At 43.6% G+C, this 22016-nt stretch overlaps 2 protein-coding genes across 2 annotated transcripts in view; one reads left to right on the forward strand and one right to left on the reverse strand.

The window, feature by feature from the left end:
- Positions 1 to 86: 86 nt before the first annotated feature.
- On the reverse strand, positions 87 to 4888 carry ATP5MK (ATP synthase membrane subunit k). The gene is made up of 4 exons (XM_076338940.1): positions 4804 to 4888; positions 2823 to 2922; positions 2635 to 2730; positions 87 to 1198 (listed from the first exon to the last, which is right to left on the reverse strand). Exons 2-3 carry the CDS (start codon positions 2907 to 2909, stop codon positions 2638 to 2640), a joined length of 180 nt encoding a protein of 59 aa, XP_076195055.1. The 5' UTR covers positions 2910 to 2922; positions 4804 to 4888; the 3' UTR covers positions 87 to 1198; positions 2635 to 2637.
- Positions 4889 to 5056: 168 nt separating this feature from the next.
- Positions 5057 to 22016, forward strand: part of PDCD11 (programmed cell death 11) — a 29870-nt gene continuing 12910 nt past the window's right edge. The window contains exons 1-21 of the mRNA XM_076338941.1: positions 5057 to 5149; positions 5990 to 6101; positions 6672 to 6803; positions 6984 to 7151; positions 8042 to 8203; positions 8839 to 8962; positions 9332 to 9513; positions 10066 to 10173; positions 10633 to 10839; positions 11167 to 11291; positions 11920 to 11980; positions 12669 to 12815; positions 12939 to 13190; positions 14054 to 14197; positions 14868 to 15068; positions 15628 to 15798; positions 16189 to 16408; positions 18696 to 18848; positions 20456 to 20571; positions 20736 to 21256; positions 21748 to 21810. Coding sequence (XP_076195056.1) covers positions 6000 to 6101; positions 6672 to 6803; positions 6984 to 7151; positions 8042 to 8203; positions 8839 to 8962; positions 9332 to 9513; positions 10066 to 10173; positions 10633 to 10839; positions 11167 to 11291; positions 11920 to 11980; positions 12669 to 12815; positions 12939 to 13190; positions 14054 to 14197; positions 14868 to 15068; positions 15628 to 15798; positions 16189 to 16408; positions 18696 to 18848; positions 20456 to 20571; positions 20736 to 21256; positions 21748 to 21810 — 3359 coding nt within the window. The 5' untranslated portion in view covers positions 5057 to 5149; positions 5990 to 5999. The remainder of the gene's footprint in view (positions 5150 to 5989; positions 6102 to 6671; positions 6804 to 6983; positions 7152 to 8041; positions 8204 to 8838; positions 8963 to 9331; positions 9514 to 10065; positions 10174 to 10632; positions 10840 to 11166; positions 11292 to 11919; positions 11981 to 12668; positions 12816 to 12938; positions 13191 to 14053; positions 14198 to 14867; positions 15069 to 15627; positions 15799 to 16188; positions 16409 to 18695; positions 18849 to 20455; positions 20572 to 20735; positions 21257 to 21747; positions 21811 to 22016) is intronic.

Genomic DNA, 22016 nt, shown 5'->3' on the forward strand with positions numbered 1-22016 from the left:
ATTAGATCTATTACACTGTTACAACAACCATTACTCGTCTGGAAAGTTGTATACAGCAGAGGCCATTTATGCAAACAAACTCATAGTAGAGGAAGATGACTAGATTTATTCACAAGGCCCAGCATGTACAAATGGCTTTAAGATACATGAACTAGAGTGGGAAAGCACAAAGACCCTGTAATTTATCCCTCTTTTTTTTTTCCCAGCAACCCTGCCTACCTCCTGCTGCCCTCTGTTTGGGAAGTGTATTTACATGCTTTAGCATCGGAAGTCCCAGGTTCAATGCCTGCTGCTGGCACCCTTCCAAGAAGCAGGGTGCCATATAATCACATTCACACATCAGCACTAATGTGACATCTAAGGAAGGTACTGAGTGTTAACTGAGATATAGAAAGACACCGTGGAGAACATGATAGACAAGTTTTAGTGTTGGGCAGGTAGGGGGCTGAATATACCTAACTGGTAGGAACACCTTATTTATTAAGAGGCTACATCCAAGAAAAATAAGCGCTGAACTACTTAAGTCACTGTTCATAAACATGCAGACTTGTAAGAGCTTAACATCAGCAAAGCAAGCCATTTTCTTTCTGGCAGTTACCTCTGCAAGAGAGGCCAGTAACAGAAAAAGCTCAAATACCATAATTTGATCAGTCTACTTTGGGAGGTTTTCCATCAAAACCAAACAGGTTCTATGCAAGATACAGACAACTGAGGCAGAAGTTGTAATCTGCATTGTATTAATAGTGAAGAAGTCACTGTTTCCATGTAAGCTACTAGCCTGGAATGCAAAAAATGGGAGCAACTAGGTAACTGCAAACCATGTAAGCATACTGTCATCTACTATGACATGGAAGCGTGGAGAAGCTTTGATCAGCTGTAAGCTCTGTGCCCATATTATGGTCATGCTGCTGAGGTGTTTCCTAGGTTATTACCAGGTGCTCAGAACACTTTAGGATGTGTTATAACAGCAGAAGAGTTTAGTTAAGATAGTAATGACAGGAATCAGCTACTCCATCTCCACTACAAATAACTATTTTTGACAGAGGGGAAAAAAAACCAGCAAAGTGCCACATTTATGCTTTTTTGCATCATTTCATATTTCCAATAAAACAAGTAATTATTTGTATTTTATTAGCCACAACAGATCATCAGCTTGCATTACGTTGACACAGACTGGAGGTTCAGACTTGCCAGCAACCTGCCAAGAGAAGAGATCAAACATAGCAAGTCTTGCACAGTGGTACTAGTACCTGAGCATCCCCCTTCCCCAAGCCCAAACAATTTTAATTACGAGCAGGCAAATTTCAGCACACCCAGGAAGAAATGGCTGATGTCCCTTTAACATACAACAACGATGCTCAAGCTTATTGTTTTCTACCCATTTTTGCAGACTATGAAGACAGCCCATAGATTTTTTTCAAAATGCCATTTCAGTGGGAATTTTGTATTTGAAAGTGACTCTAGAATTTTGTAACACTTGGTTGTTGCTATACAAGAACAAGTCCAATCACTTCTATATGGGTCTTGCATAATCAGGTTGTCCTGGTTTCGGCAGGGATAGAGTTAATTTCCTTTCTAGTAGCTGGTACAGTGTTTTGGATTTAGGATGAGAACAAAGTTGATAACACACCGATGTTTTAGCTGTTGCTAGGTAATGCTTACACTAGCCAAGGACTTTTTAGTTTTCCATGCTCTACCAACTGAGAAGGCTGGAGGTGCACAAGAAGCTGGGAGGGGGCACAGCCAAACTGGCCAAAGGGACATTCCATACCATGGGACGTCATGCTCAGTACATAAACTGGGGAAAGCTGGCCGGGGGGGCCGCTGCTCGGGAACTGGCTGGGCATCGGTCGGCGGGTGGTGAGCAATTGTACTGTGCATCACTTGCTTTGTGTATTATTATTATATTATTATTATTATCATTTTATTTCAATTATTAAACTGTTTTTATCTCAACCCACGAGTTTTCTCACTTGTGCTCTTCCAATTCTCTCCCCCATCCCACCGGGTTGGGGGGAGTGAGCGAGCGGCTGCGTAGTGCTTAGTTGCCGACTGAGATTAAACCACGACACAGGTGTACAATATATACAGTTCCATTGTACGGTGCTCCTTTTCTCTGTTCAAAGAAGGTTTTAACAGACTGCATTAATTTCTGCTTGGAATTCTCTAATACAACTAAGAAATAAGTCCTCAAGTACTACTTTATTATTTCAGTAACCTACAAAGCAACAGTTAACCCTATTTTACAGCAAAAGGGCAGACCAGAGGCACCTAACAGTTGTAGGCAAAGCCTGATATACCTAGCTGCAACATCCGTCCATTCCTCCTTCCTCTCTTACTCTTTGTCCCTCCATGATGTCCCTAATCCCATTTACCATGTCAGAAGAACAAAAAGAATACTGGTATCCCATACTTTCTGCATCCCCCATTAACAACCTACTTCATTGAGAATGCCCCCAAATAAGCTGATGCTATAGTTTAGTTGAGGTTTAAAATGATAAATACAAAATTCACATGCTTGTATTTCTCTCTCTCTCTAATTATATGGCATTATTAGCAACTTGTCCTTTGTCACTCTTTCTTCCTGGGCTGGCATTGAATCATTCTGGTCCTGGAAGAACCCCAGCCACTTACCATTTACTTATCTGCCACAGCAGGAGTTTTCTTTTTAGGTCTAAGCTTGAAATACAAGATGAGCATTGCAACGCCTGTGTATGTTGCTATTACATACTGGAAAACATAAAAGTTAAGTTTAGTTTCATTCTAAAACCCAGAAAACACCATTATACTAGACTATAAAAGTTAATATACATAATACATACATTCCTCCTGCCTGTGATGGTATAGGAATTGAAGTACTTCTGAAATCCAGTGAACTGGTGTTGAGATCCCGAGTCATGGCCAGCCATGGTTGCTTGTCCTCTAACAAGCAATACAGGACAATTAACAAGTTTTACAGTCAGTTGGACAGGATCAATAAAAAAATTAAACTCATGTCTACACTGAACTTAATACTTCCATTGTCAGCTATTAAATCTGCTTTCAGGACATTCAACAGACAGTGGACACACATAAGGAGCAGGCACATTCAGAGCACTGTATCTTAAGGTACAAAACAGGTGACACAAGAGCAGACAAGGAAATGATGGGTTCTGAAGGGAAGAACATTTATGATTTTCAGCATTCATTCAACCGAATTTAAACACGGGGGGGGAAAAAAAGTCAATATGATGACAATGGCAGAAGGGAAAATTCCTGAAAGCACTTATAAAGAAGAGACCTGCCAGTCCTGCCTACGCAACCATTCAACACAGGCAAATTTCTACCAATTGTTCAGGAATCTGCAATACTTAATTAAGATAAGTCTTCACTAGTTCAGCTAAGAAACAGCTTCAATTACATACCCCAAAACTTGTTGACAAGATTCAGACTAGACCACTGCTCTGTTTTGTGATTCAAAATGCCACTTTACAATTTTTCCACCATATTAGAGTGCAAGTTTTGTTAATAAGAACTGCCCTGCTCTCAGTTGCACATTTCTATTGCATCTTACTTGCCCACCCTAGTATTCACAGATCTAGATAAAAAAATATACTTTTTTTTCCCAGTTAGTTTTCAGCTAGATCAGTAAGTTACTTGAGCCAGCTACAAAGCCTCAGAAACTTTCACAGGAACAACAAAAACATTAAGTACACGAGGGCACACTTTTATATTTTATCTGCGTCTGGACCAAAGTTTCAGGACTACTGTAAGAAGTTCATTAACACAAAAGCCTGGCTTGCCTACAGGTTCACTGAATGGTTCAGGCTGGCACCTCTGGAGATCGCGTAGTCCGACCCCAACCTGCTCAAAGCAGGGGGAGCTACAGCAGGTCACTTGGGAACATGCCCCGTCAGGTTTTTAGTATCTTCAGAGACGGAGTCTCCACAACTGCTCTGGGCAACCCGTTCCAGTGTTTGATCACCCTCATAATAAAAGGGATTTTCTTTTTAATCTTTAGAGATATATTTTTCTCTAATGTTTAAGGGGGGTTTATGCTTAGGACAAACATTTATCTTGTAACTCACCTCAAAAGAAGCACACATGCCATACAGTTACCTACCAAATGAGGCAGATGCTGTAGCCACCAGTGCCCCAGAAGAGGGACACGAGAAACTGCTATAGCAGGTGCTATGTTTGTTAACACAGCTCTTATATCAACCCAATCCAGTAATGTATCTCTGGTGTATAATCAGGTAAGCATGCCTGTAACTGGATTGACTGCAATAGCTAAAAAACCTAAGGAAATAACCCCCCTAAACATCTGCCGTACGTGACTTGGAAAGCCAAGGTCATCTTTTCTTATGCCTGACCGATGCAAAAGCCCGGAGAAGAGTCACTGCGTCCTTCCGAGGACGGCTCAGAGACCAGACATCACAACACAAGTTTTCTTCTTCGGAAGAGCCCGGTGCCCTTGCCAGGCGCGGCCCGCCCCGCCGGCTCTCCTGACACCGGGCGCCACTGGCTGCCGCGCTCGCCCGAGCCCCGCACGGAAGCCGGGCCCATCTCGCTGGCGCAGCCAGCCGCGGCCCCGGCGCTCCTTCGCCTCATCTCGCGTCGGACCGGGGACAGGGACGCGGCGGCGCCTGGTACTCGGAGGGGAGCGACGCCGCGGCTGAAGGTCGCGGGCGCCCCGGGGGACAGCCGCGGCTCGGCGCCGCAGAGAGCCGCTCTCCCGCCCCGCGGCGCAGTCCTACGGGAGGGGGCGCGGGCAAGGGTCTGCGGCCGGGGCGGGCACCCTCCCCCGAGGGCGCCCAGGAGTACCTCAGCCGCCGCCGCCGTCCCGCCGCCGCGCTCTGCCCTTCGCCAGCGCCCTCCCACAAAATGGCGGCCACCGAGCGCCGCGCGCAGCCACCGCGGGCCGCGCGGATTGGCTGCACCCCCCAGCGAGCGGGTTCTCTCCGCCCCCTTCCTCCTGGTTGGCTGAGAGGCCGTCCCGCTGCTTCCGCTTGCCCTTTCCCCCTTGCTCCGCGCGCTGCTTCCGGCTGGCGCCCCGTGCTCCCCGCGTGCGGCTCCCGGTCCCGCTCCTCCTTCCCGGGCTCCCCCCTGGCCGCGGCCCGGCGGCAGCGAGTGAGGGGCCGCGGGGGCCAGAGCGGCAGCGGCTGGGGAGGTAAGGCCCCTGCGGGCAGAGCTCCAGCCCTGCCTGGTCCAGCTGCGTGGCATGCGTGGCCGGCGCAGCCGGCTCGGTTACCGGCCGTGGAAGGTGTCTCTGTTGCTTAGAGAGCCCTTTGATGAAGCGTGCCGTGATGAACTTTAATGTCATTATGTGCTTTCACGTTTGAAGTAGTTTTATATTTCTAACAGAGTACTTTAAATTTGACGAAATAGTGTTTCAGTGATGATTTCTGTAGAAGTGCTGCTGACCAAAGTAATAAATAGAATGCGAATCGAATCGTGACCTAATAAATAAGGAGTTGTTTACTGGCTGAAACGTAGTAAGGTTAAACGTATCTATTAAATATATATAGATAGATACAGCTTACACAAAGGTATATCAAATTATATTAATCTTTAAGGGTGGTATCCAAAAAGTAAAAATGCAGGCCAAGCTTACTTAGCGTTTTAGTCACAACTTTCTCCTTGATGACTGAAGCTGGTCATTTCAGCTTGCCCACTGAACGTAATAAAGATCTGTTCAGGAAACTTATGGCTAAAGCAGTTTTATGAATATCTATATGGTGCATCTATCTGCCTTAAAAAATTAATACTTTAGTACAATTGGGCAATAGTAAAAGGCGTTACAGATGCATGTATTTAGATGGACCATTGCAACACTTCAGTGTAGTCAAACAGAAACGTGAGTTTCTATTTTGTCACTGACTAACTGTGAAGTAGCCATCTGAATTCTTTCTTAGTTTGGGGGTAATTGACTCTTAGCTCTCTTCAGTGTTTGTGAGGAACAAGCATAACAACTGCAAGTTTAATCTCTGTTTTGTTGTTTGTCCTATAGAAGTGCAAGCATGGCATCCATGGAAGAAAACTTTCCTCGAGGGGGCATCCAGAAAAAACCCACAGAGGGAAAAGCCCCCAACCCAAAGTTAGAGCGGGACAATTTGTTTGATGTATGTTGCTTGTGTGTTCTCGATTAACTCTTCTCAGAGCTCTTCCACTGTCAGAATATGACCCGCAATCCTTCCCATCCCTTACTTCTATAGTAAACTATAGAAGGGACTTCCAGAAAGAGATAATTGCTGACATGCACCTTTCTTCTGATCTGTTAAAGATCCCTGATGTCTGATGCATGTTGAATGTGATGACAGAAAAAGCTCAATCAAAATTATGGGTCAGGGTTTAGCTTTTAAACTTTCCACAAGCATCTTGTCCCGATGTTAATGGATATAGGCTAAGTTTGGTCTTTCTTTTTCTGTTTAGTGGAGTGTGGTGCAGATCACTTGCGCCACTCTTTTCCATTCCCAAGATTCACAGTTTTATAAATGATCGGCCTTAGCCCAAAAGGTGGTGTTTTGGAAGACTTGCATGTAGACATATAGCAGTCAGCAAGGTCATTCTCTTTTTTTTTTTTTTCCTCGAATCCTAGTATTTTCTTCTAATATTATTCCTGGCAGCGGAGTTCTGCCTTAGTGCAAAGTTTGTCTTTTTATCCACTTTTGGTTTTTTCTTCCCTGCTTTAGATTCATCATGATGAACGATCCCAGAAAAGAAAAAGGAGCCAAAGGGATCAAGGAAAGCAGAAAAAGTTCAAGGCAGATAAAATAGCTGCTGCTAAAGACAACATTGTGAATATTGAACCACTCACAATTGAGGTTTGTGGATAAATGTTTGATTTTGTGTGCATCTGTCTTCTCGGCTGCATAAAAATGGCACTTCTTCCTCACTAAACCTGTAAAATACATCAGTGATTTGGGACACAAGTGTGTTTACCACCCTGTTATCACTGACTTGCCAAGATATCCACTGTATGCTATTCTTCCTGCTTTCCCCAGGCACTCTGTGAGGGGATGCTGCTCCTTGGTTGTATAAAAGAGGTCAGTGACTACGAGCTAGTCATCAGCTTGCCCAATGGACTTTCAGGATTTGTGCCAGTCACGCAGATCAGCGATGCCTACAGCAAAATGCTGAGCAAGCAGGTGGCCCAAGGAGAACTCCTGGAGGTGAGACCTTGGATTGGGGCTGTGATTTGTGCATGGGACCTAGGGAGTATTAATAATACCTGAAGAACCAACCCTGAGGTCTTGTTTAGGAGCCTGGTTTCTGGTGTCTCGCAGCTGACTTGAATTGGATCACCTGCAGTGCCTTAGCCTTGGCTAAATAGTCCTTGAACTTCATAGACAGCCTGTTGAACATGAAGAGAGTTGTGCTGCCTATCTGCTGCTGAAGCTAAATACTGATCCCTGGCTGTAGGCAGTGGTGGGAAGAAGTTAGGGAAGTGGTTGGAAGATGATGTGAGGGCATGGGAATTAGCATGGTCCTTGCAATTTCATTGTGTGTTACTGCATGCAACGTGCTGCTGCATAGTGCTAACGTAGACTGGCCTTAGTTTGGAACTGGCTTTTCCAAGCAAACTTTGCCATTTCCTGGTAATGATGACAGAACGAGGATGGAGTAATCTGTTGCCCTGTCTCTCTGGTGTCAGTACTCCATAAATTTTTCCAAGGTGGTGTGGAATGTGGTATCTGCCAGGTGTGCTAGCCTTTTGGTGGTAGTGGTTTTCCCTGCTAAAAGTGGAGGTGAGGTTAGGGTCACTGTGGGCTCTGTAGACGTGTTTTCTGAGCTGCAACCTCCTGACTCCGGCCCACACAGTGTTCCTTTTTAAGCAAAGCCTACTAGACTTGCTAACATCATGTAATGTCATCCCTGCCTCTATATTGAGATCCTGGTGTTTGTGGCATTTCCTGTCTTTTATTGTATTGTTGACAGAGAAACAGGACTTTCCTATGGGAGTTTGATTTCAAGAGCTACTTCAGTAACAAATTCTGGCCTCCTTCTATTATTTAATAGTGTACAATTTTTATGTTTCTCCCTTGATCATCTTGCTGGGCAGGACTTGAATTCGCTCTCGGACATGTATTCTCCAGGGACACTGGTCAGGTGCATTGTAACCAGTGTTGAGAAAAGTGCTGACGGACGTCGGAGTATCAAATTATCGATCGACCCCAAGAAGGTCAATAAGGGTCTGACCGCTTCAGCACTAGTATCGGGCATGGTACGTGTTCTGGGTCCGTCACAGCCTCTCTAGGCTTTGGAGGTGCTTCTTGCACAGTGTGTGGGGGAACATTTCAGTTTGTCCTTGCATGGGATCAGAGCGGAACGTGGAGCTGCTCCCACCATGGAAGAGACCTGGGAGGAGAGGGCAGTATTGGGTCTTGGTTCCAGGTTGTCACTCATGAAATGCATTCACCTGATTCTGTTTCAATATGGACAAGTTATTTAACAACTTATTTCTGAGTAGGTTTCTTTGTTATTTATGCAGAGAATAACATTTAACCTGCTTTGCAGAGGTGCTTAGTTGTTTAGGTTTTGTGTTTCCAGCTGTATGGTTGCAGGCAAGTGTCTGCAATTAAAGCACCTACTATTTTTGAGCATCCCAATTTTTTTCCCTGGTGGTTTGTGAACTCCATACATGCGTAGTTGGATAAGAGTAGAGTTGAGACCCCACTGCCAGATGAGCTCTGTAATAAGAAAGAATGTAGTGTTCTTTCTGCTGCTCTAGAAAACTTGGTGCTCTGTCCTCATGAAACAATTAAGTATTTGGGTGGGGAATCTCTTACCAGATGTGCATTGTTTGAAGACCCAGCTGTTTCATCATGTTACTGAATTGCAGTGCTTCCTTCCCAACAGCTGCTCTCTGGCTTTGTGTCTAGTGTGGAGGACCATGGCTACCTCATTGATATTGGAGTCAGTGGGACTCATGCTTTCCTGCCTCGTCAGAAAGCCCAAAATTTCATCAAAGCAGTCAAGAGAGGTAAGAAGTAGTGCAGGAGGAGCTGCTGGGGTTAAAATGGAGGTGGAGAATGACAGGGATTAAAGCTTGTTATATCTGTGGTGTTAGTGAACCTCAGTGAGATTGGGTCAAGGTGGAGTCTTTGCAAGTTGCTGAAAACAGCGGTTTTGTGGCTGGTCTGCAACAAGCTTTTGGATTTCAGCCTGTTTTCTGACAGGCTATGTTACTGTTCCAAGCCCATCCATCCCTTCTGGCAGTAGACTTCACTTAGACTGAGAGGAGTTGTAACTTTTTAAAATAGAGGGAACTCTGAAAAAGCTTTGGAAAGAGCAGAAGGGGAATCCCTGAGTGTTCCTGGTGGAGATTTTATGCCGTGACTTGTCTTTGCAGGGCCTGACATGAAAATAGGCCAGAATCTGAACTGTGTCATTGTGGAAGTAAAGAACGAGGGAAGAGTGGTCCGTTTGTCCGTTGATCGATCAGATGTTGCTGCATCCCTTGCAACAGAGCGACAGAACTGGACCCTCTCTAATTTGTTACCAGGGCTGGTGGTGAAAGCTCGAGTGCAGAAGGTAAGCTTGGGTTTGGGGTTTGGGGCTTTTGGGTTTGGGGTTTTTTTTTTTTTGAGCCTTGTTGAAGGTAGGGAGACAGGTGAAGTAGAGATGGAAGTTTATGCCCTGGAAAATTTTGTGCTTGGGCTCAATTACTTTACAATAGCAAATGCTATTATCTGCTAGACAGTTCCTCCATTTCATTCACCTAAGGTCTGATGTCTGTCCTGGTTGTGATGCCATGAGTATAAAGGCTTCAGCCTGGAGTTGGTGATGAAGCTTGAAGCAGAACAGGATCTATTTTCTGCTTCTCTGGCCTTTGCCTAGGAAAAGTATTCCACAGGTTAGCAGTAGTCTTCAGAGTAAACGCAGCATTGTTGAAAAACTGAAGGATTGTTTTTGCAAAACAATGTAGAAAGCAGAATTGTTAGCGGCTTTCCTGTCTCTTGTGGTGTGCTTGTTGATTAGCACTGACAGTGCCTTTTTGTGAAATGTGTGAATTGCTCTCTCCTTCTGAGCTGCATGAAACCTGCGTGCAAATTTTTTTTGGCAACTTTTCCTTCCCCTTTCTAGGTGGCCCCACTCGGGATCAAAGTGAGCTTTCTGTCTTCCTTCACTGGCATTGTGGATTTCATGCACATGGACCCAGAGAAATCCATAAACTATTCTCCAGATCAAGTGGTAAGGAGGGTGAAGGATGGCTGGAGTTGGTATGTTGCTTGCAACATCTCTTATCTTCTCCAACATTTCAGTGGAATAATCTCTGAAATCTTACTGATGATAGCTGTCTTTCTCATCTTTTACTTGAATTACTATCATGGCTGCTTTAGAGCTGTAAAGAGCAAAGCCATTCCTAGGGTAATGGAAGACTTATTTGGGAAGCACGAGAGACTTGCAAGTGATAGAAAATTTCTTGTGCGGTCGTGTACCAGACTGGCCCATAAACAACAGACAAAACCAAAAATCCCTCATCTGTGAAGCTGTTGGAACCGAAGTGATGTCTTAGTAGCGATATTGGGAAGAGCTTGTACGTGGACAAAGAGTTCAGATACCAAACATAATGTCTAAAAACATGAGCAATGTGCCTTTCTCCTCTTGGGTTTACAAACTTGTGTTAATGAATATATTATCTTCTCCCAGATAAAAGCTTGCATCCTCTCTGTCCACCCCACCTCCAAGGTGGTGCGGCTTACTCTACGGCAGGCCTTCCTCCACCCTGGGGGATCCCCAAACCAGCTCTCCAGTGATCGCATGGGGGCAGTGGTGGAAGAGTCGACAGTAAAAGCTTTCTACAAGCAGTTTGGTGCCGTCTTTGAGCTTGATGATGGCACTCTTGCATTTGCACGGGTAAGTACCAGGGCGGTGAGGGAAGTCCTCCATAGCTATCTTTGCCTCCTGGGGAAGGAGGCTAGGAGAAGGTTTTATTTTCTACCTTTCTGTTCTTTGTGAGACAAATACAACAAAATTAGGACAATGTGGAAGGTGTTTGCCAAATCGTACGTGCCCTTGTTTGGGTTGGAATGTGGGAGGGTTGTTGAGGAAGAACTGGTGAAACCTGATGCGTCGAGTGAGTATGTTAGAGGAACAATTTGGTCAGATGCTGCCACTTCAACCTAAGGTCTATATCAGTGCTTCCATTTTCCAAACACTAAATTGTAATTTGTTTTTTTCTAGTTGAAACATCTTTCAAAAACCAGAAAATCCTTTAAACCTGGGGCATTTAAGACAGGATGCAAACATAAATGTCGGATCATTGACTACAGCCTAATGGATGAGATGTGTATTGTATCTCTGAAGTAGTAAGTTTCATAGAGTCTTCCAGAAAATTAGTTGAAGGATTAGAAGGGTTTGGTCGAGAGTTGAAAATACCACACTGGTTTGCTGGATTGGAACTTGCCATTTGGGGTTTTTCGCTTCTATCTCTGTTGTCTCACGTCAGGTTGTCTGGGCATCTCGCATATCCTCCCCATACTACAGGGAGTTGGGACGCCATCAATATAGTTGGTGGGCTGAAGCACAGGGAGGCTAAATTAATTCTGCTGAGATCACATCAGAAGACTTTGGCTGAGGACGAAATTGAACCTTGACCTTCCAAGTCCCAGCCCATTTTGTTTCTCCCTCTTAGTATTTCCATCTGTGTGGCTTTAAGCAATGCAGATGATGGGTTCTCCTTTCATGGAGCCATGGCTGGTGGCCATAACTGTGTGGCTGTCAGGCTGTCACCTGGAATGGAGCCTGGTGAACCTCCCTGAGCTTTACATTCAGAGAGCTGTTTTGGGAGGTGGGTCAGTTGGAGTAAAACACAGAACTCTGGAGTAGTAGAGCACTGGGGAGTGTGTGGGATAATGGATATTTGGGACAAGGCAAAGATCCTGGATTTCCTTCAAGTTGACTGATTGGTCATCTCTTGCTGTGTCTCTTTCCTAGTCAGGTTATTGAAGCGCGGTTTCTGCAATACCAAGATATCCACACAGGGGATGTGGTGCAGGTGAGCCTCTGGACTGACACAGTACTGTGTGGCCGTTATACTTAGAGCAATGATCTAGCTAATGTGCATTTCCTCTGCCTAATACGTATATTCAACTTCTGATCCAGACTAGTGAGATGAAAGTGAAGAGAAAAACCTCTCTTTGCAGGACTTGATTAATGGAATGCGATACTTTTCTTTCCCCATTTTGTTCAGGTTTTCATTCATGATGCTGCCGAGGCAATAAAATTTTAGCTGCAGTCAGTCATTTATTTATGGCCATGAATAAATTTTTAGAAAGACAAGTGAAAGAAACTAAAACTTGCCTTGCGCTCAAAGTAAAAGTTCATGTATGGACCATCACAATCAGCTGATGGGCAGAAAGTTAGTTACGATCATTCTTATGTTGGAGTCATGACTGTATTGGATATGTCTCTGGAAACAATTCTAGTTTGCCACAGTCAATCAGGATTTTGCAGAAGTAGCCTATGCTTAAGGAAAAGAGGCTGTAAAACAACCTTATGTAATGTATAAAAGTTAATGGGTCAGATTGGTTGGGTGGAGTGTGGGTTGGACTAAGATTTTATTTTTTGGAGGGTGATTAGATTTGGTGATAATAGGTGGTGCAGTGTCTTGGCTGTTTCCTACCTGTGCACAGTCTGCTTTTCATGCTGAATTTACTGATACTTTTCCCTATTTTGGGTTCTAGGGCAAAGTGTTTGCATTGAAACCCATTGGGATGCAGGTGAAAGTGACTGATGGGATTAAAGGGCTCGTGCCGTCCATGCATCTCGCTGATGTGATCCTGAAACAGCCTGAGAAGAAGTACAACATAGGAGATGAAGTCAGGTGTCGGGTGAGAGCTGACAGACAGGGTCTTCAGCTGCTTTGCACTCTTTTGTTCTGAGTATTTAGCAGCTGGATTGATCAGACAACGGCAGACATTCTTTTTGAACCTTCTTGTACTCCATTCTTGTAGGTGCTAGAGTGCAGTCCTGCAGGAAAGAAGCTGATCCTTACTCTAAAGAAAAGTCTTGTCCAATCAAAGCTTCCGGTCCTCTCCAGTTACGAAGATGCAAAACCAGGTCTGATCACACATGGCTTTGTGGTGTGTGCGAGGGAGTTTGGCTGCATTGTGAAGTTCTACAATGATGTCAAAGGTCTGGTACCCAAGAATGAGCTGAGCTCAGAACCCATATCTTGTCCAGATAAAGTCTTCCATGAAGGCCAGGTAATTAACGTACCTATGCCGTGCCTTGTGTTTGAATGCAAAAGAGAAATCTGCAGCTGAGTTGGCTCCAACATGGGTTTTCCCCTGGAGGAACCAGCTGCACCAAGAGATATTCACGTCCTTTCACTTTAAGTAATAGTCGTGCTCCATTTGAACAGATTAGGCTGTGAAAAGGGGCAGCTCTTCTTTGAGTATTTCACAGAGCTGTCTTTGTTTCTAGACTCTCTCTGTTGTGGTGTGCAGGAGACACCATGGTATGTGATATAGGGACCACGCTTGGTTGAGTTACTGAGATCTTAGTAGAAGTTTGGGGTTCTAGGCTGCATTTTCTTCTAAGGAAGTTAAAACTCTTACCTACAGAATCAGAAGGATGAGGCTTTCTGCCTCTGCATTATTCTGATTTTCCTGTTTGTTTCAAATCCTGCACATCTTAAACCAGGCACTCTGGGAACCATGCTGTTCAACAAGTTCTGGTCTTTGTTGTGGGTAAGCTTATAGAGATCTCAGCCCTCTTTGATATTTTTTCTGATGCTTTTGTTTGCCTTTAATCCTGCTGTTGTTGGCTGGCTAAGGAGAAGAGTAACTTTCTAGTCAAGATTTCTGACTGCAAATCTGGAGATCTGAATTTTATTCTCAACTCTGCTACAGACTTGCCACACACAGGTCACTTAATGATTATGTACTTCCATTTTCCATATGTGTGGTCAGAAGGACATTTGTCTGTGGTTGAACCTGTTAAGTTATAGTCACTGGCTGAGAAAAGTGTACTGTGTGTGCCTTTCCCTGTCTCATTTTGTAGGTGGTAGCACACTGAGGAGGAGGGTCAACTGAATTAAACTTTTGTTTTATCTTTTTTGCTGCAGGTTGTTAAAGTAATGGTCTTAAAATGTGAGCCCCAGCAGGAAAGACTTTTGTTGTCCTTCAGGTTATCAAGCAAGCCTGCCCCAGAGGACAAAAAGGAATGTACTCCAAAGAAGAAACAGGAAGTGAAATATCAAATAGGAGAGGTATTGAATTCAATGACTGCTCCCTTTTTTGCCTTTTTCTACTTGTTTTCCAAACAATTTGGTATCGCTTTGAACAACTTTGCTTCAAGAAAAGCTGTTGGTGGTCAGGAACTAGCATTAAATGTGCATTTCTTATTGTGTGGCTGGCCTCCTGGACCAAAAACAGGATCTCTGTTGTCAGAGGTCAGGATAAGGAGTCCCAGGACAGTCCTTCTGGAGGTACCAATTAGTGCTCCTGCTCTTAGGTGGAGTCCTCTTTCTTCTGGATGCTGCTGCTTTTGCTCCCTGGAAAAAGACAACTTCAGAGAAATGTTTTGAAATGCTTCCCTGTGAATGAACACAGTTTCCAACACCCTGCAGATATTGTTAATGCAGGAACAGGACAGTTCTAATCTTGTTTAAATTACTTCCTTCGCCCTTCAAATAGAAAGTCAGAACCAGGAGAATGTTTCTAGCTCTTGATTTCTCTGTGAGATGAGAATTACTTTTATTTTACTATCAATGTTGGCATGCTTTTTAGGCTTGGCCCTGTTGATGTGAGAATTTCTTATATATAGCTGGAAGGCCATGTCAGAGCCCCTGCAGCACAGCATTTGGTACCCTGTGCATCAAAAGGGATGACTTCAAAGACACTTGGGATTTTATATCACTGTATTTGTTCTCTTTTCAGATGGTTGATGTGAAAGTCTTGAAGAAGAAAGATAACGGGCTAGAGGTTTCTGTCTTAGAAGATGAAGGCAATGTGATAGCCTCGATTCCCACAGTGCACCTCTCTGACTTTGTTGCTAACTGCAAGCTCCTGTGGCATTGTCTCCAAGAGGGAGATGTCCTGCCCAGAGTTATGTGTCTACATGACAAGGGAGAGCATATCGTATCCTTTGCCACCTCAACCAGTCAAACAAAGCGGGGGGAAGGAGATATCTGTCAGGAATCCAGAGTATCGGCAGCAAAAAGAAGATATGCTAGTTAGTGTGTTGAAGTGCCTGTCAAGCTAGCGATGCTTCAAAGAGTCATTATAACTTGCTTGTGTTAAAAATGAGGCTCAGCTACTGCTAGAATCCCATCAGAACCAGGACTTGGTTGTGAATTGACTGATCTTCCCAACCAGCTTCTGGACTGTTAATCATATCACAACCTTAACAAAAATTTTGCTGTTTTTATACCAAAAATCAGACCTGAAATATTACAGAGTTGACATTTCTGCTAGCGTGAAGCATGCATCTTTAAGGCTGAGCAGCTTAAGAGACATCGGTTGCTAAATTTTAGTGTAGAGAGATCAAGACAGGAATTGGAATTGCAGGATTTTGAGCTCCTGTACTGTCTAACCTGCAAAAAGTGCTCTAGCCCAATGGTTAGCAGCACCAAGAGATTTGCTTGGCATCAGGCTCCTTTCATTAATCTTTTCCCATTTTTCCTAACTGGTTGTTCAGATCTTGAGCAGAAAGTCTGCAGTGATTTCTGCTGTACAGGAGGAGCAAGTTGTGAGAAGTTTCTCTGAAATCCAGCCTGGGATGCTGTTGACTGGTTACGTGAGGAATGTGATGCCCTTTGGAGTGTTTGTGGAGTTCCCTTATGGTGTGACAGGTCTGGCGCCCAAAGTGGTAAGCAGTGCATTCACTTCAGTAAACAGCATGTGTGTAATCAGGCATGCTTGAAACGTGGCTTTTAGCAAAGGAACAGTAACAAGGAGGGAACAGTAGGGCTGTTGCATTTGCACAGCTTCCCCCAGTAGGGTAAAAGCTGCTTTTAAGTTTGTGTTTTAATTCACTTCCAAAATGAAACAAAGGACTTTTATTCAAGTGAGCTTAAGCTTCCACAAGGATTTCACGTGACTTCAGTAATTCATTTTAATTGATGGCTTTTCGTTAGTCTTTGTTGATTTGTCTTATGCATTTTCATGAAGTCTTAACTCAAGCCCTTCTGGACAGCACTGCAGGTGGTTGATAGCAGCTGTGCTCAGTAACCCTTGCCCCTTTGTTTCCCTTGCACAGAGCATGAGTGACAAGTTTGTGACGGACACCAAGGACCACTTTGCGGTGGGACAGACTGTGATTGCGAAGGTGATGAGCATTGATGAGGAGAAGCAGCGTGTGCTCCTTAATCTGAAGTTGTCAGAGTGCAGCTCAGGCGATTCTGCTGCAGAGAGCTTTGCCCTGCTGAATCAGTATTTCAAGGAGATGAAAGAAATCAGGAACTTGTTGAGAAGAAGAGGTAAAAAGATTGCACATGTTCTGCTAAAGGGGATCGTATCACAAAAAAGGGGCTCCAGAGGAACAAAAAGGGAAAACCATTTTCTTTTAAGTGAAAGAAACGTCAGTTCAAGCAAAGACTTGGCTTCAAAGAGGAGCTTATTAGAAAAAGGATGTGTGTGCAGTGTCTGCCATTGCTGAGAAGGCTTTTTGGAACTACAGCTGGAACAAGCCAAAGAAGCTGCTCTTTTCATTGAAGTCTGTTAGGCCTCTTACATTGATTGCGGGTTGAAGCTTAGAGAATTAAAAATAAGGGTATAAATAGACAAACTGTGAGGTCCATATACCAAAAGAGGAAGGGACATACAACGGTACAAAAGGATGGTTCCTTGAAAGGCCTGTGAAGGTGAAAATAAGAAAGGCCAGGATGAGATTGGATGTTCTGTGAACCAAAGCCTTTCTCCAGTCTAAAACTTAATCGACTGAGACATGTAGCAGTAGTTTCACCATTTAATTATGTGTCACGTGAAACATTGTCTCTATCTGTTTATTTTGAATCTGGCAATGGTTAATTTTTAGTACTCTATGCTCTTGTATTTTAAGAGCCTTAGTCTGCAGATCTGATTTCTCTGGTCAGTAAACAGATGTTAAACTCCAAAGAGCTGACAGATCTAAGGGGTATTGGGCCAAGCTGTGAAACCTATCTAATGTGCCAACAGAGGTGTAAGCATATGGTTTTCCTGTTGTGTTTTGGTTTTTTTTTTTTTTTTAAGTGGAAGAATGACTCATGGAAGTCCAGAAGGAGTTTATTTCTGTGTGCTCCAGTGAATTGCCACAAAGCACCAGTGAAGCAAAACAGGCTGCCCAATGCCCAAACCTGAATTTCCCCAAATGCCTGAAAAGAGAATGGTGATAAGCAATATGGGAGGCTGTCATTGGGTGCAAACTCATGTATTAGAAATAGGCACTTAAGACCTGCCCCTGCTAATTACTTACTTTAGGAAAAACAGCACTGATGTCTGGATACTAGGGTGATAGGCACATAAGAATCAGAATGCACATCATGTCAATTTTCTGTACTCAAAAGTGATGGAAGGACGGAAGACAACTGAAGTTGTCTTAGTCAGTGCATCAATGTCACTTGCTGTGGCATTAGAAAGGCTGGGCAAGTTAGCTGTCCGATGGTAAAGCTGTGATCTTTTTTTCCTCCGGTGCTTTCTGAAGAATAGTACATCTGTTTAAAGTGGATGATGCTTTTGGAGGGTTAAAATAATAAAGGAGAAGGCTTTGATTTAAGGATTTCCTTACTTGCCTATTATACGCTGCAGGCAGCAGGCGCTCTTACTGTGTTTAAGCAAATAGGACTAGCTTTGCTCATCAAAATAAAGAGGAATCATTGACAAGAGTAATGACATATTATTTATATGCATACTGTATTTGCTGGTAACTCGTAACTGATGAGAAATTACCATTTTTACCTTCATCTAACAGTGCTTTTTTAACTATGACAGTGAAGGACACTAGCGTTGTTTTTTACTGGCAGTCAAGAACTGCTCCTACTATTCTTACGGTACAGAAATCTGCATTTGTGCATGCTGTGATCATCAAGTTGTTTTTTATTGTTGATATTTGTGCATGGGATGCCTGATTATCACAAAGGGATTTTTTCAACTGCCCTGAGCCTTAGCCAGGATCTGCTTAACTAGAAAGTACAAGGATAATTATGCTGGCACTCAAGTGCTTGTGATAACCCAAACCTAGTAATCACATGAGGGTGAGTTTATACAAATAGATTTGCCTACTTGTATTACAGGTTTGCTGAACGAGTCCTCCAGCAAAGGTTTTCTCACATGCTGTTTTTCTAGTGTTAGGAATACTGGATATATTGCAGTTTATTTTTATCAAGTTCTAACTTTGCCTTTTTAGGTTCTTTTTATATCCAGTAGTGTTTAATGTTTTGTTTCCTATAATTGGGAAGTGACAGGTCTGGTTTGTGTTTTAGTATGAATCTATTTTGCTTTCACCTTTTTCTATATGCAATGCTGTGTGCCAGTGTTTCTATAAGATTGGAAAATGTTCTCTCCAAAGTTATCAGATCCTTAATGTCGCAAAAGTCTTTCTACTTTGATTAACTCTTAGAATTTACTTTGTATTTCTACAGATTCAGGAGCCTAAGCTTTGTTTTCCGTTATGAACGTGGATATAAATGCTTGTTTGTGCACTCTTAAGCAAATGTGAAGGCTGTCTTAGTTTTGCAAAGAAACAACATAGGTAAAACTGACTTAGCACTTTTTCTTCCCTTTATTTAGGGGAGCCCAGCGTGGCCCGAGGCCTTTGTGAGTTGGTGCCTGGGAAGGAGTTGCAGCTGGTCATGCAGGATGTGAAGGAGGATGGCTCAGCACTGTTCAGTGGCAGCTGTGTCACAGGCTTGACTGTAACAGCCACTCGCTACCATTTGGGAGGTGAGGGTCTTGTCTTTGCTTGCTTTGGTTTTCACTCTTTGTCATGGTTTAACCCCAGTAGCCGGCAACTGAGCACCACACAGCCGCTTGGTCGCTCTCCCCCCGCCCAGTGGGATGGGGGAGAGAATCGGAAGAGTAAAAGTGAGAAAACTCATGGGTTGAGATATGAACAGTTTAATAATTGAAATGAAATGATAATAATAATAATAATAATATACATAGCAAGTGATGCACAGTGCAATTGCTCACCACCCGCTGACCGATGCCCAGCCAGTCCCCGAGCAGCGGCCCCCCCCGGCCAGCTTTCCCCCAGTTTATGTACTGAGCATGACGTCACATGGTATGGAATGTCCCTGTGGCCAGTTTGGGTCAGCTGCCCTGGCTGTGCCCCCTCCCAGCTTCTTGTGCACCTCCAGCCTTCTCAGTCGGCAGAGCATAGGAAGCTGAAAAGTCCTTGATTTATTGTATGCACTACTTAGCAACAACTAAAACATCAGTGTGTTACCAACATTACTCTCATACTAAATCCAAAACACAGCACTGTACCAGCTACTAGGAAGAAAATTAACTCTATCCCAGCCAAAACCAGGACACTCTTGTACTGTGAAACCTCTGTCCTTAAATGAATTCTGCTGATGAGGAACTAACATGGGAGGAGTCTGATCAGAGTAGGGATGGGCTTGAAGAGTAGTTTAGTTTCCTAATGTGTTGCTGACCCATTTGCATGATTTGGAACATATCATTTAAACCTACCTGTGCCTCTGTTACCCCATCTGTAAACCAGACCTAGTCCTGCCTCGTATCTTGGGTATCTTGTAAGGTCTAGTTTGTGCTCTGAGATCCTTAGTTGAAGCATACTGTATATAGACAAAGTATTAATACAAGCTCCAGCTTTCTCGTTTTTTTCTCCTTCTTACTTTAGAAATATTTTTCTTGGAGTATGCTCTATCTGAAATTGCTGTTAATCTTTCTTTTAAATCAATATGACTTTAAAACAGGACTGCATTTTCAGTACTTTGCAATTCAAAAATTAAAGCAGAAAAGCCGTATTATGCAGAACCAAACAAGTACATGCTGAGATAATGAATAAACCAATGAAACCAATATAACCTGCTGACTTCAGCAGGAGTAATATCCCAGCACTTCTGTGTTCCGAAGAGTTTGTTTCCTCAGCAACAGATAGACCAATGATGGTTTTGTGCAAATGTTAGCATAATCTTTTTCAAAACCTGTATTACCTTGACTTTGTGTTTAGTCAGCCTTGTCTGCATTGTTTCAGAGTTTTATCTTCATAAAATCAATTTAGTTCTTCCATGAAAGCATCAGACTCTTTTTCCAAATAAAAAAGCCCCCTTTTTTTTCCCTCCTTGCCATTAATGTTGGAGGAATCTGTTCTTTGCTTAAAGAGACTTATTATATGTTTGGTACTAAGTTGACTTTGTTACAGTAACTTAGTTACACTTAGTAATTAAGCAGTCTTTTTATCACTATGGTCTTCAGGAATTAAACTGAACCACAGGCAACCCTTTCTGTCTGTCATGTGCCACTAGCTCAGTTGCTCAAAATCTTTCACTGTCATCAGGAGATAATCTTATTCTTATTTGCAGACAAAAATATTGTTCCTGGTGAGAAAACCAAGGCATTGGTTCTTCATGTGGATGCCCTCACATCCAAGGTGTATGTTTCTCTTCGGGAAGAACTGTTAAAACAAAGAGCCAAGCTGGTATGTGTTCAGGTTTTGGATTTGTGTGTTTCTGTTCGTCTAGCAAACTCTAGGCAATCAATGAATTGGGGGGGGGGGCTGTTTCCTCTTTTAGAACTGTGGGAGGTAAACTGGAGGGAATCAAAACCTCAGCAGGAGAAGTAACTATCTCCATTTCTGTCTAGCGGCTCACAGAGAACTCCCAGCACTCTGCCATCGTGCAGCACATAGCAGAAGAGTTTGCCATTGTGTCTTTGTTGGAAACAGGCCAGCTGGCAGCTATCCCCATAGCCTCTCACTTCAATGACACCTTCCGCTTTGACTCAGAAAAACTGAAGGTGGGACAAACAATCTCTGCAACCTTAAAAGTAGTGAAGGTAAATGACCTCGGAGTCTTGTTAGCAGTACAAGGCCCAGCAAAGAAGAATGTTTTTGTAAGGGTCCGGAACGAATCTGAGACAGCATTAGAAGAGATGCTTGCTGCTGTGAAACACTCACTTTCCCTGGGGGATATTGTTACTGGTACTGTTAAATCCGTCAAACCAACCCATGTCACAGTTGCTATTGATGACAAGCTGACAGGTTCAATCCACGCATCCCGGATTCTGGATGAAGTGCCCATAGGCTCTTTTCCAACATATACTCTGAAAGCTGGACAGAAGGTGACTGCCCGAGTCATTGGAGGCAGAGATGTGAATACTCACAGGTGGGAAAACATGCTCATAATATTACTTCTTGGGGAATGCAAGGGGTGAAACAGTTATTCAATTTGGATGATCTAGGATGCTCCCTCTGTCACCACATGCTGTTAACAGCTATCCTTGCTGGAGTAGTTGAAACCTGAGGAAATCTGCTATTATATTCTATCTGAGATCCAGGTTTCAGTGAATTAGCTCTCTACCTGTGTCACTGTATTTATCTTGAGTATAGATTGGAAGAAGAAAAGATGTCTAAACTCTTAAGGTCCAGTGGAAGTCTTAAATGCGAGCAAGATTTGGCCCCAGGGGCTAAATTTGCTAGAGTATCTTGGGTACCTAAATTGCCACTGAAATAGCACTAGGAAGAACTGGAACTGGAAGGCTTTGGTGGTTTTAGAGGGCTTACACCTGTTTTTTTTGCCAATGCAGAGGGATTACAGGTGGGTGACTGGAGCCTGGGGAGATCATGAGAAACATTGATCCTTTTCCTGTTCTTTAGGTACCTGCCCATCACCCATCCGCACTTCACACAGTCCATTCCAGAGCTCAGCATTCGACCAAGGTAAGTGTTGGCCTCTGTGCTATCTGCAGATGCTTTGCAGCCCTTTTATCCTTATAGGTTCCCCCCCTTGTTCCTCCCATTTGTGAAGGAGCTGGCCATGAGCAAGGACCTCCACATGTATGCAGTGTGACAAGGCCTCTTACTCTCTCTTTCACACTAACTTGGGTTTGGGAGCTGTGTTAAACCTCACAGTGCTCTCCTAGCAC

Source organism: Aptenodytes patagonicus, chromosome 5, assembly GCF_965638725.1.
Source record: "Aptenodytes patagonicus chromosome 5, bAptPat1.pri.cur, whole genome shotgun sequence".
Lineage (NCBI taxonomy): Eukaryota > Metazoa > Chordata > Aves > Sphenisciformes > Spheniscidae > Aptenodytes > Aptenodytes patagonicus.

Coding starts and splice junctions, on each gene's coding strand:
- ATP5MK (XM_076338940.1), bottom strand. CDS start 2,909: ATGGCTGGCCATGACTCGGGATCTCAACACCAGTTCACTGGATTTCAG. Junction 2,731..2,822: donor CCATCACAGGCAGGAGGAAT/GTATGTATTATG, acceptor TATGTTTTCCAG/TATGTAATAGCAACATACAC.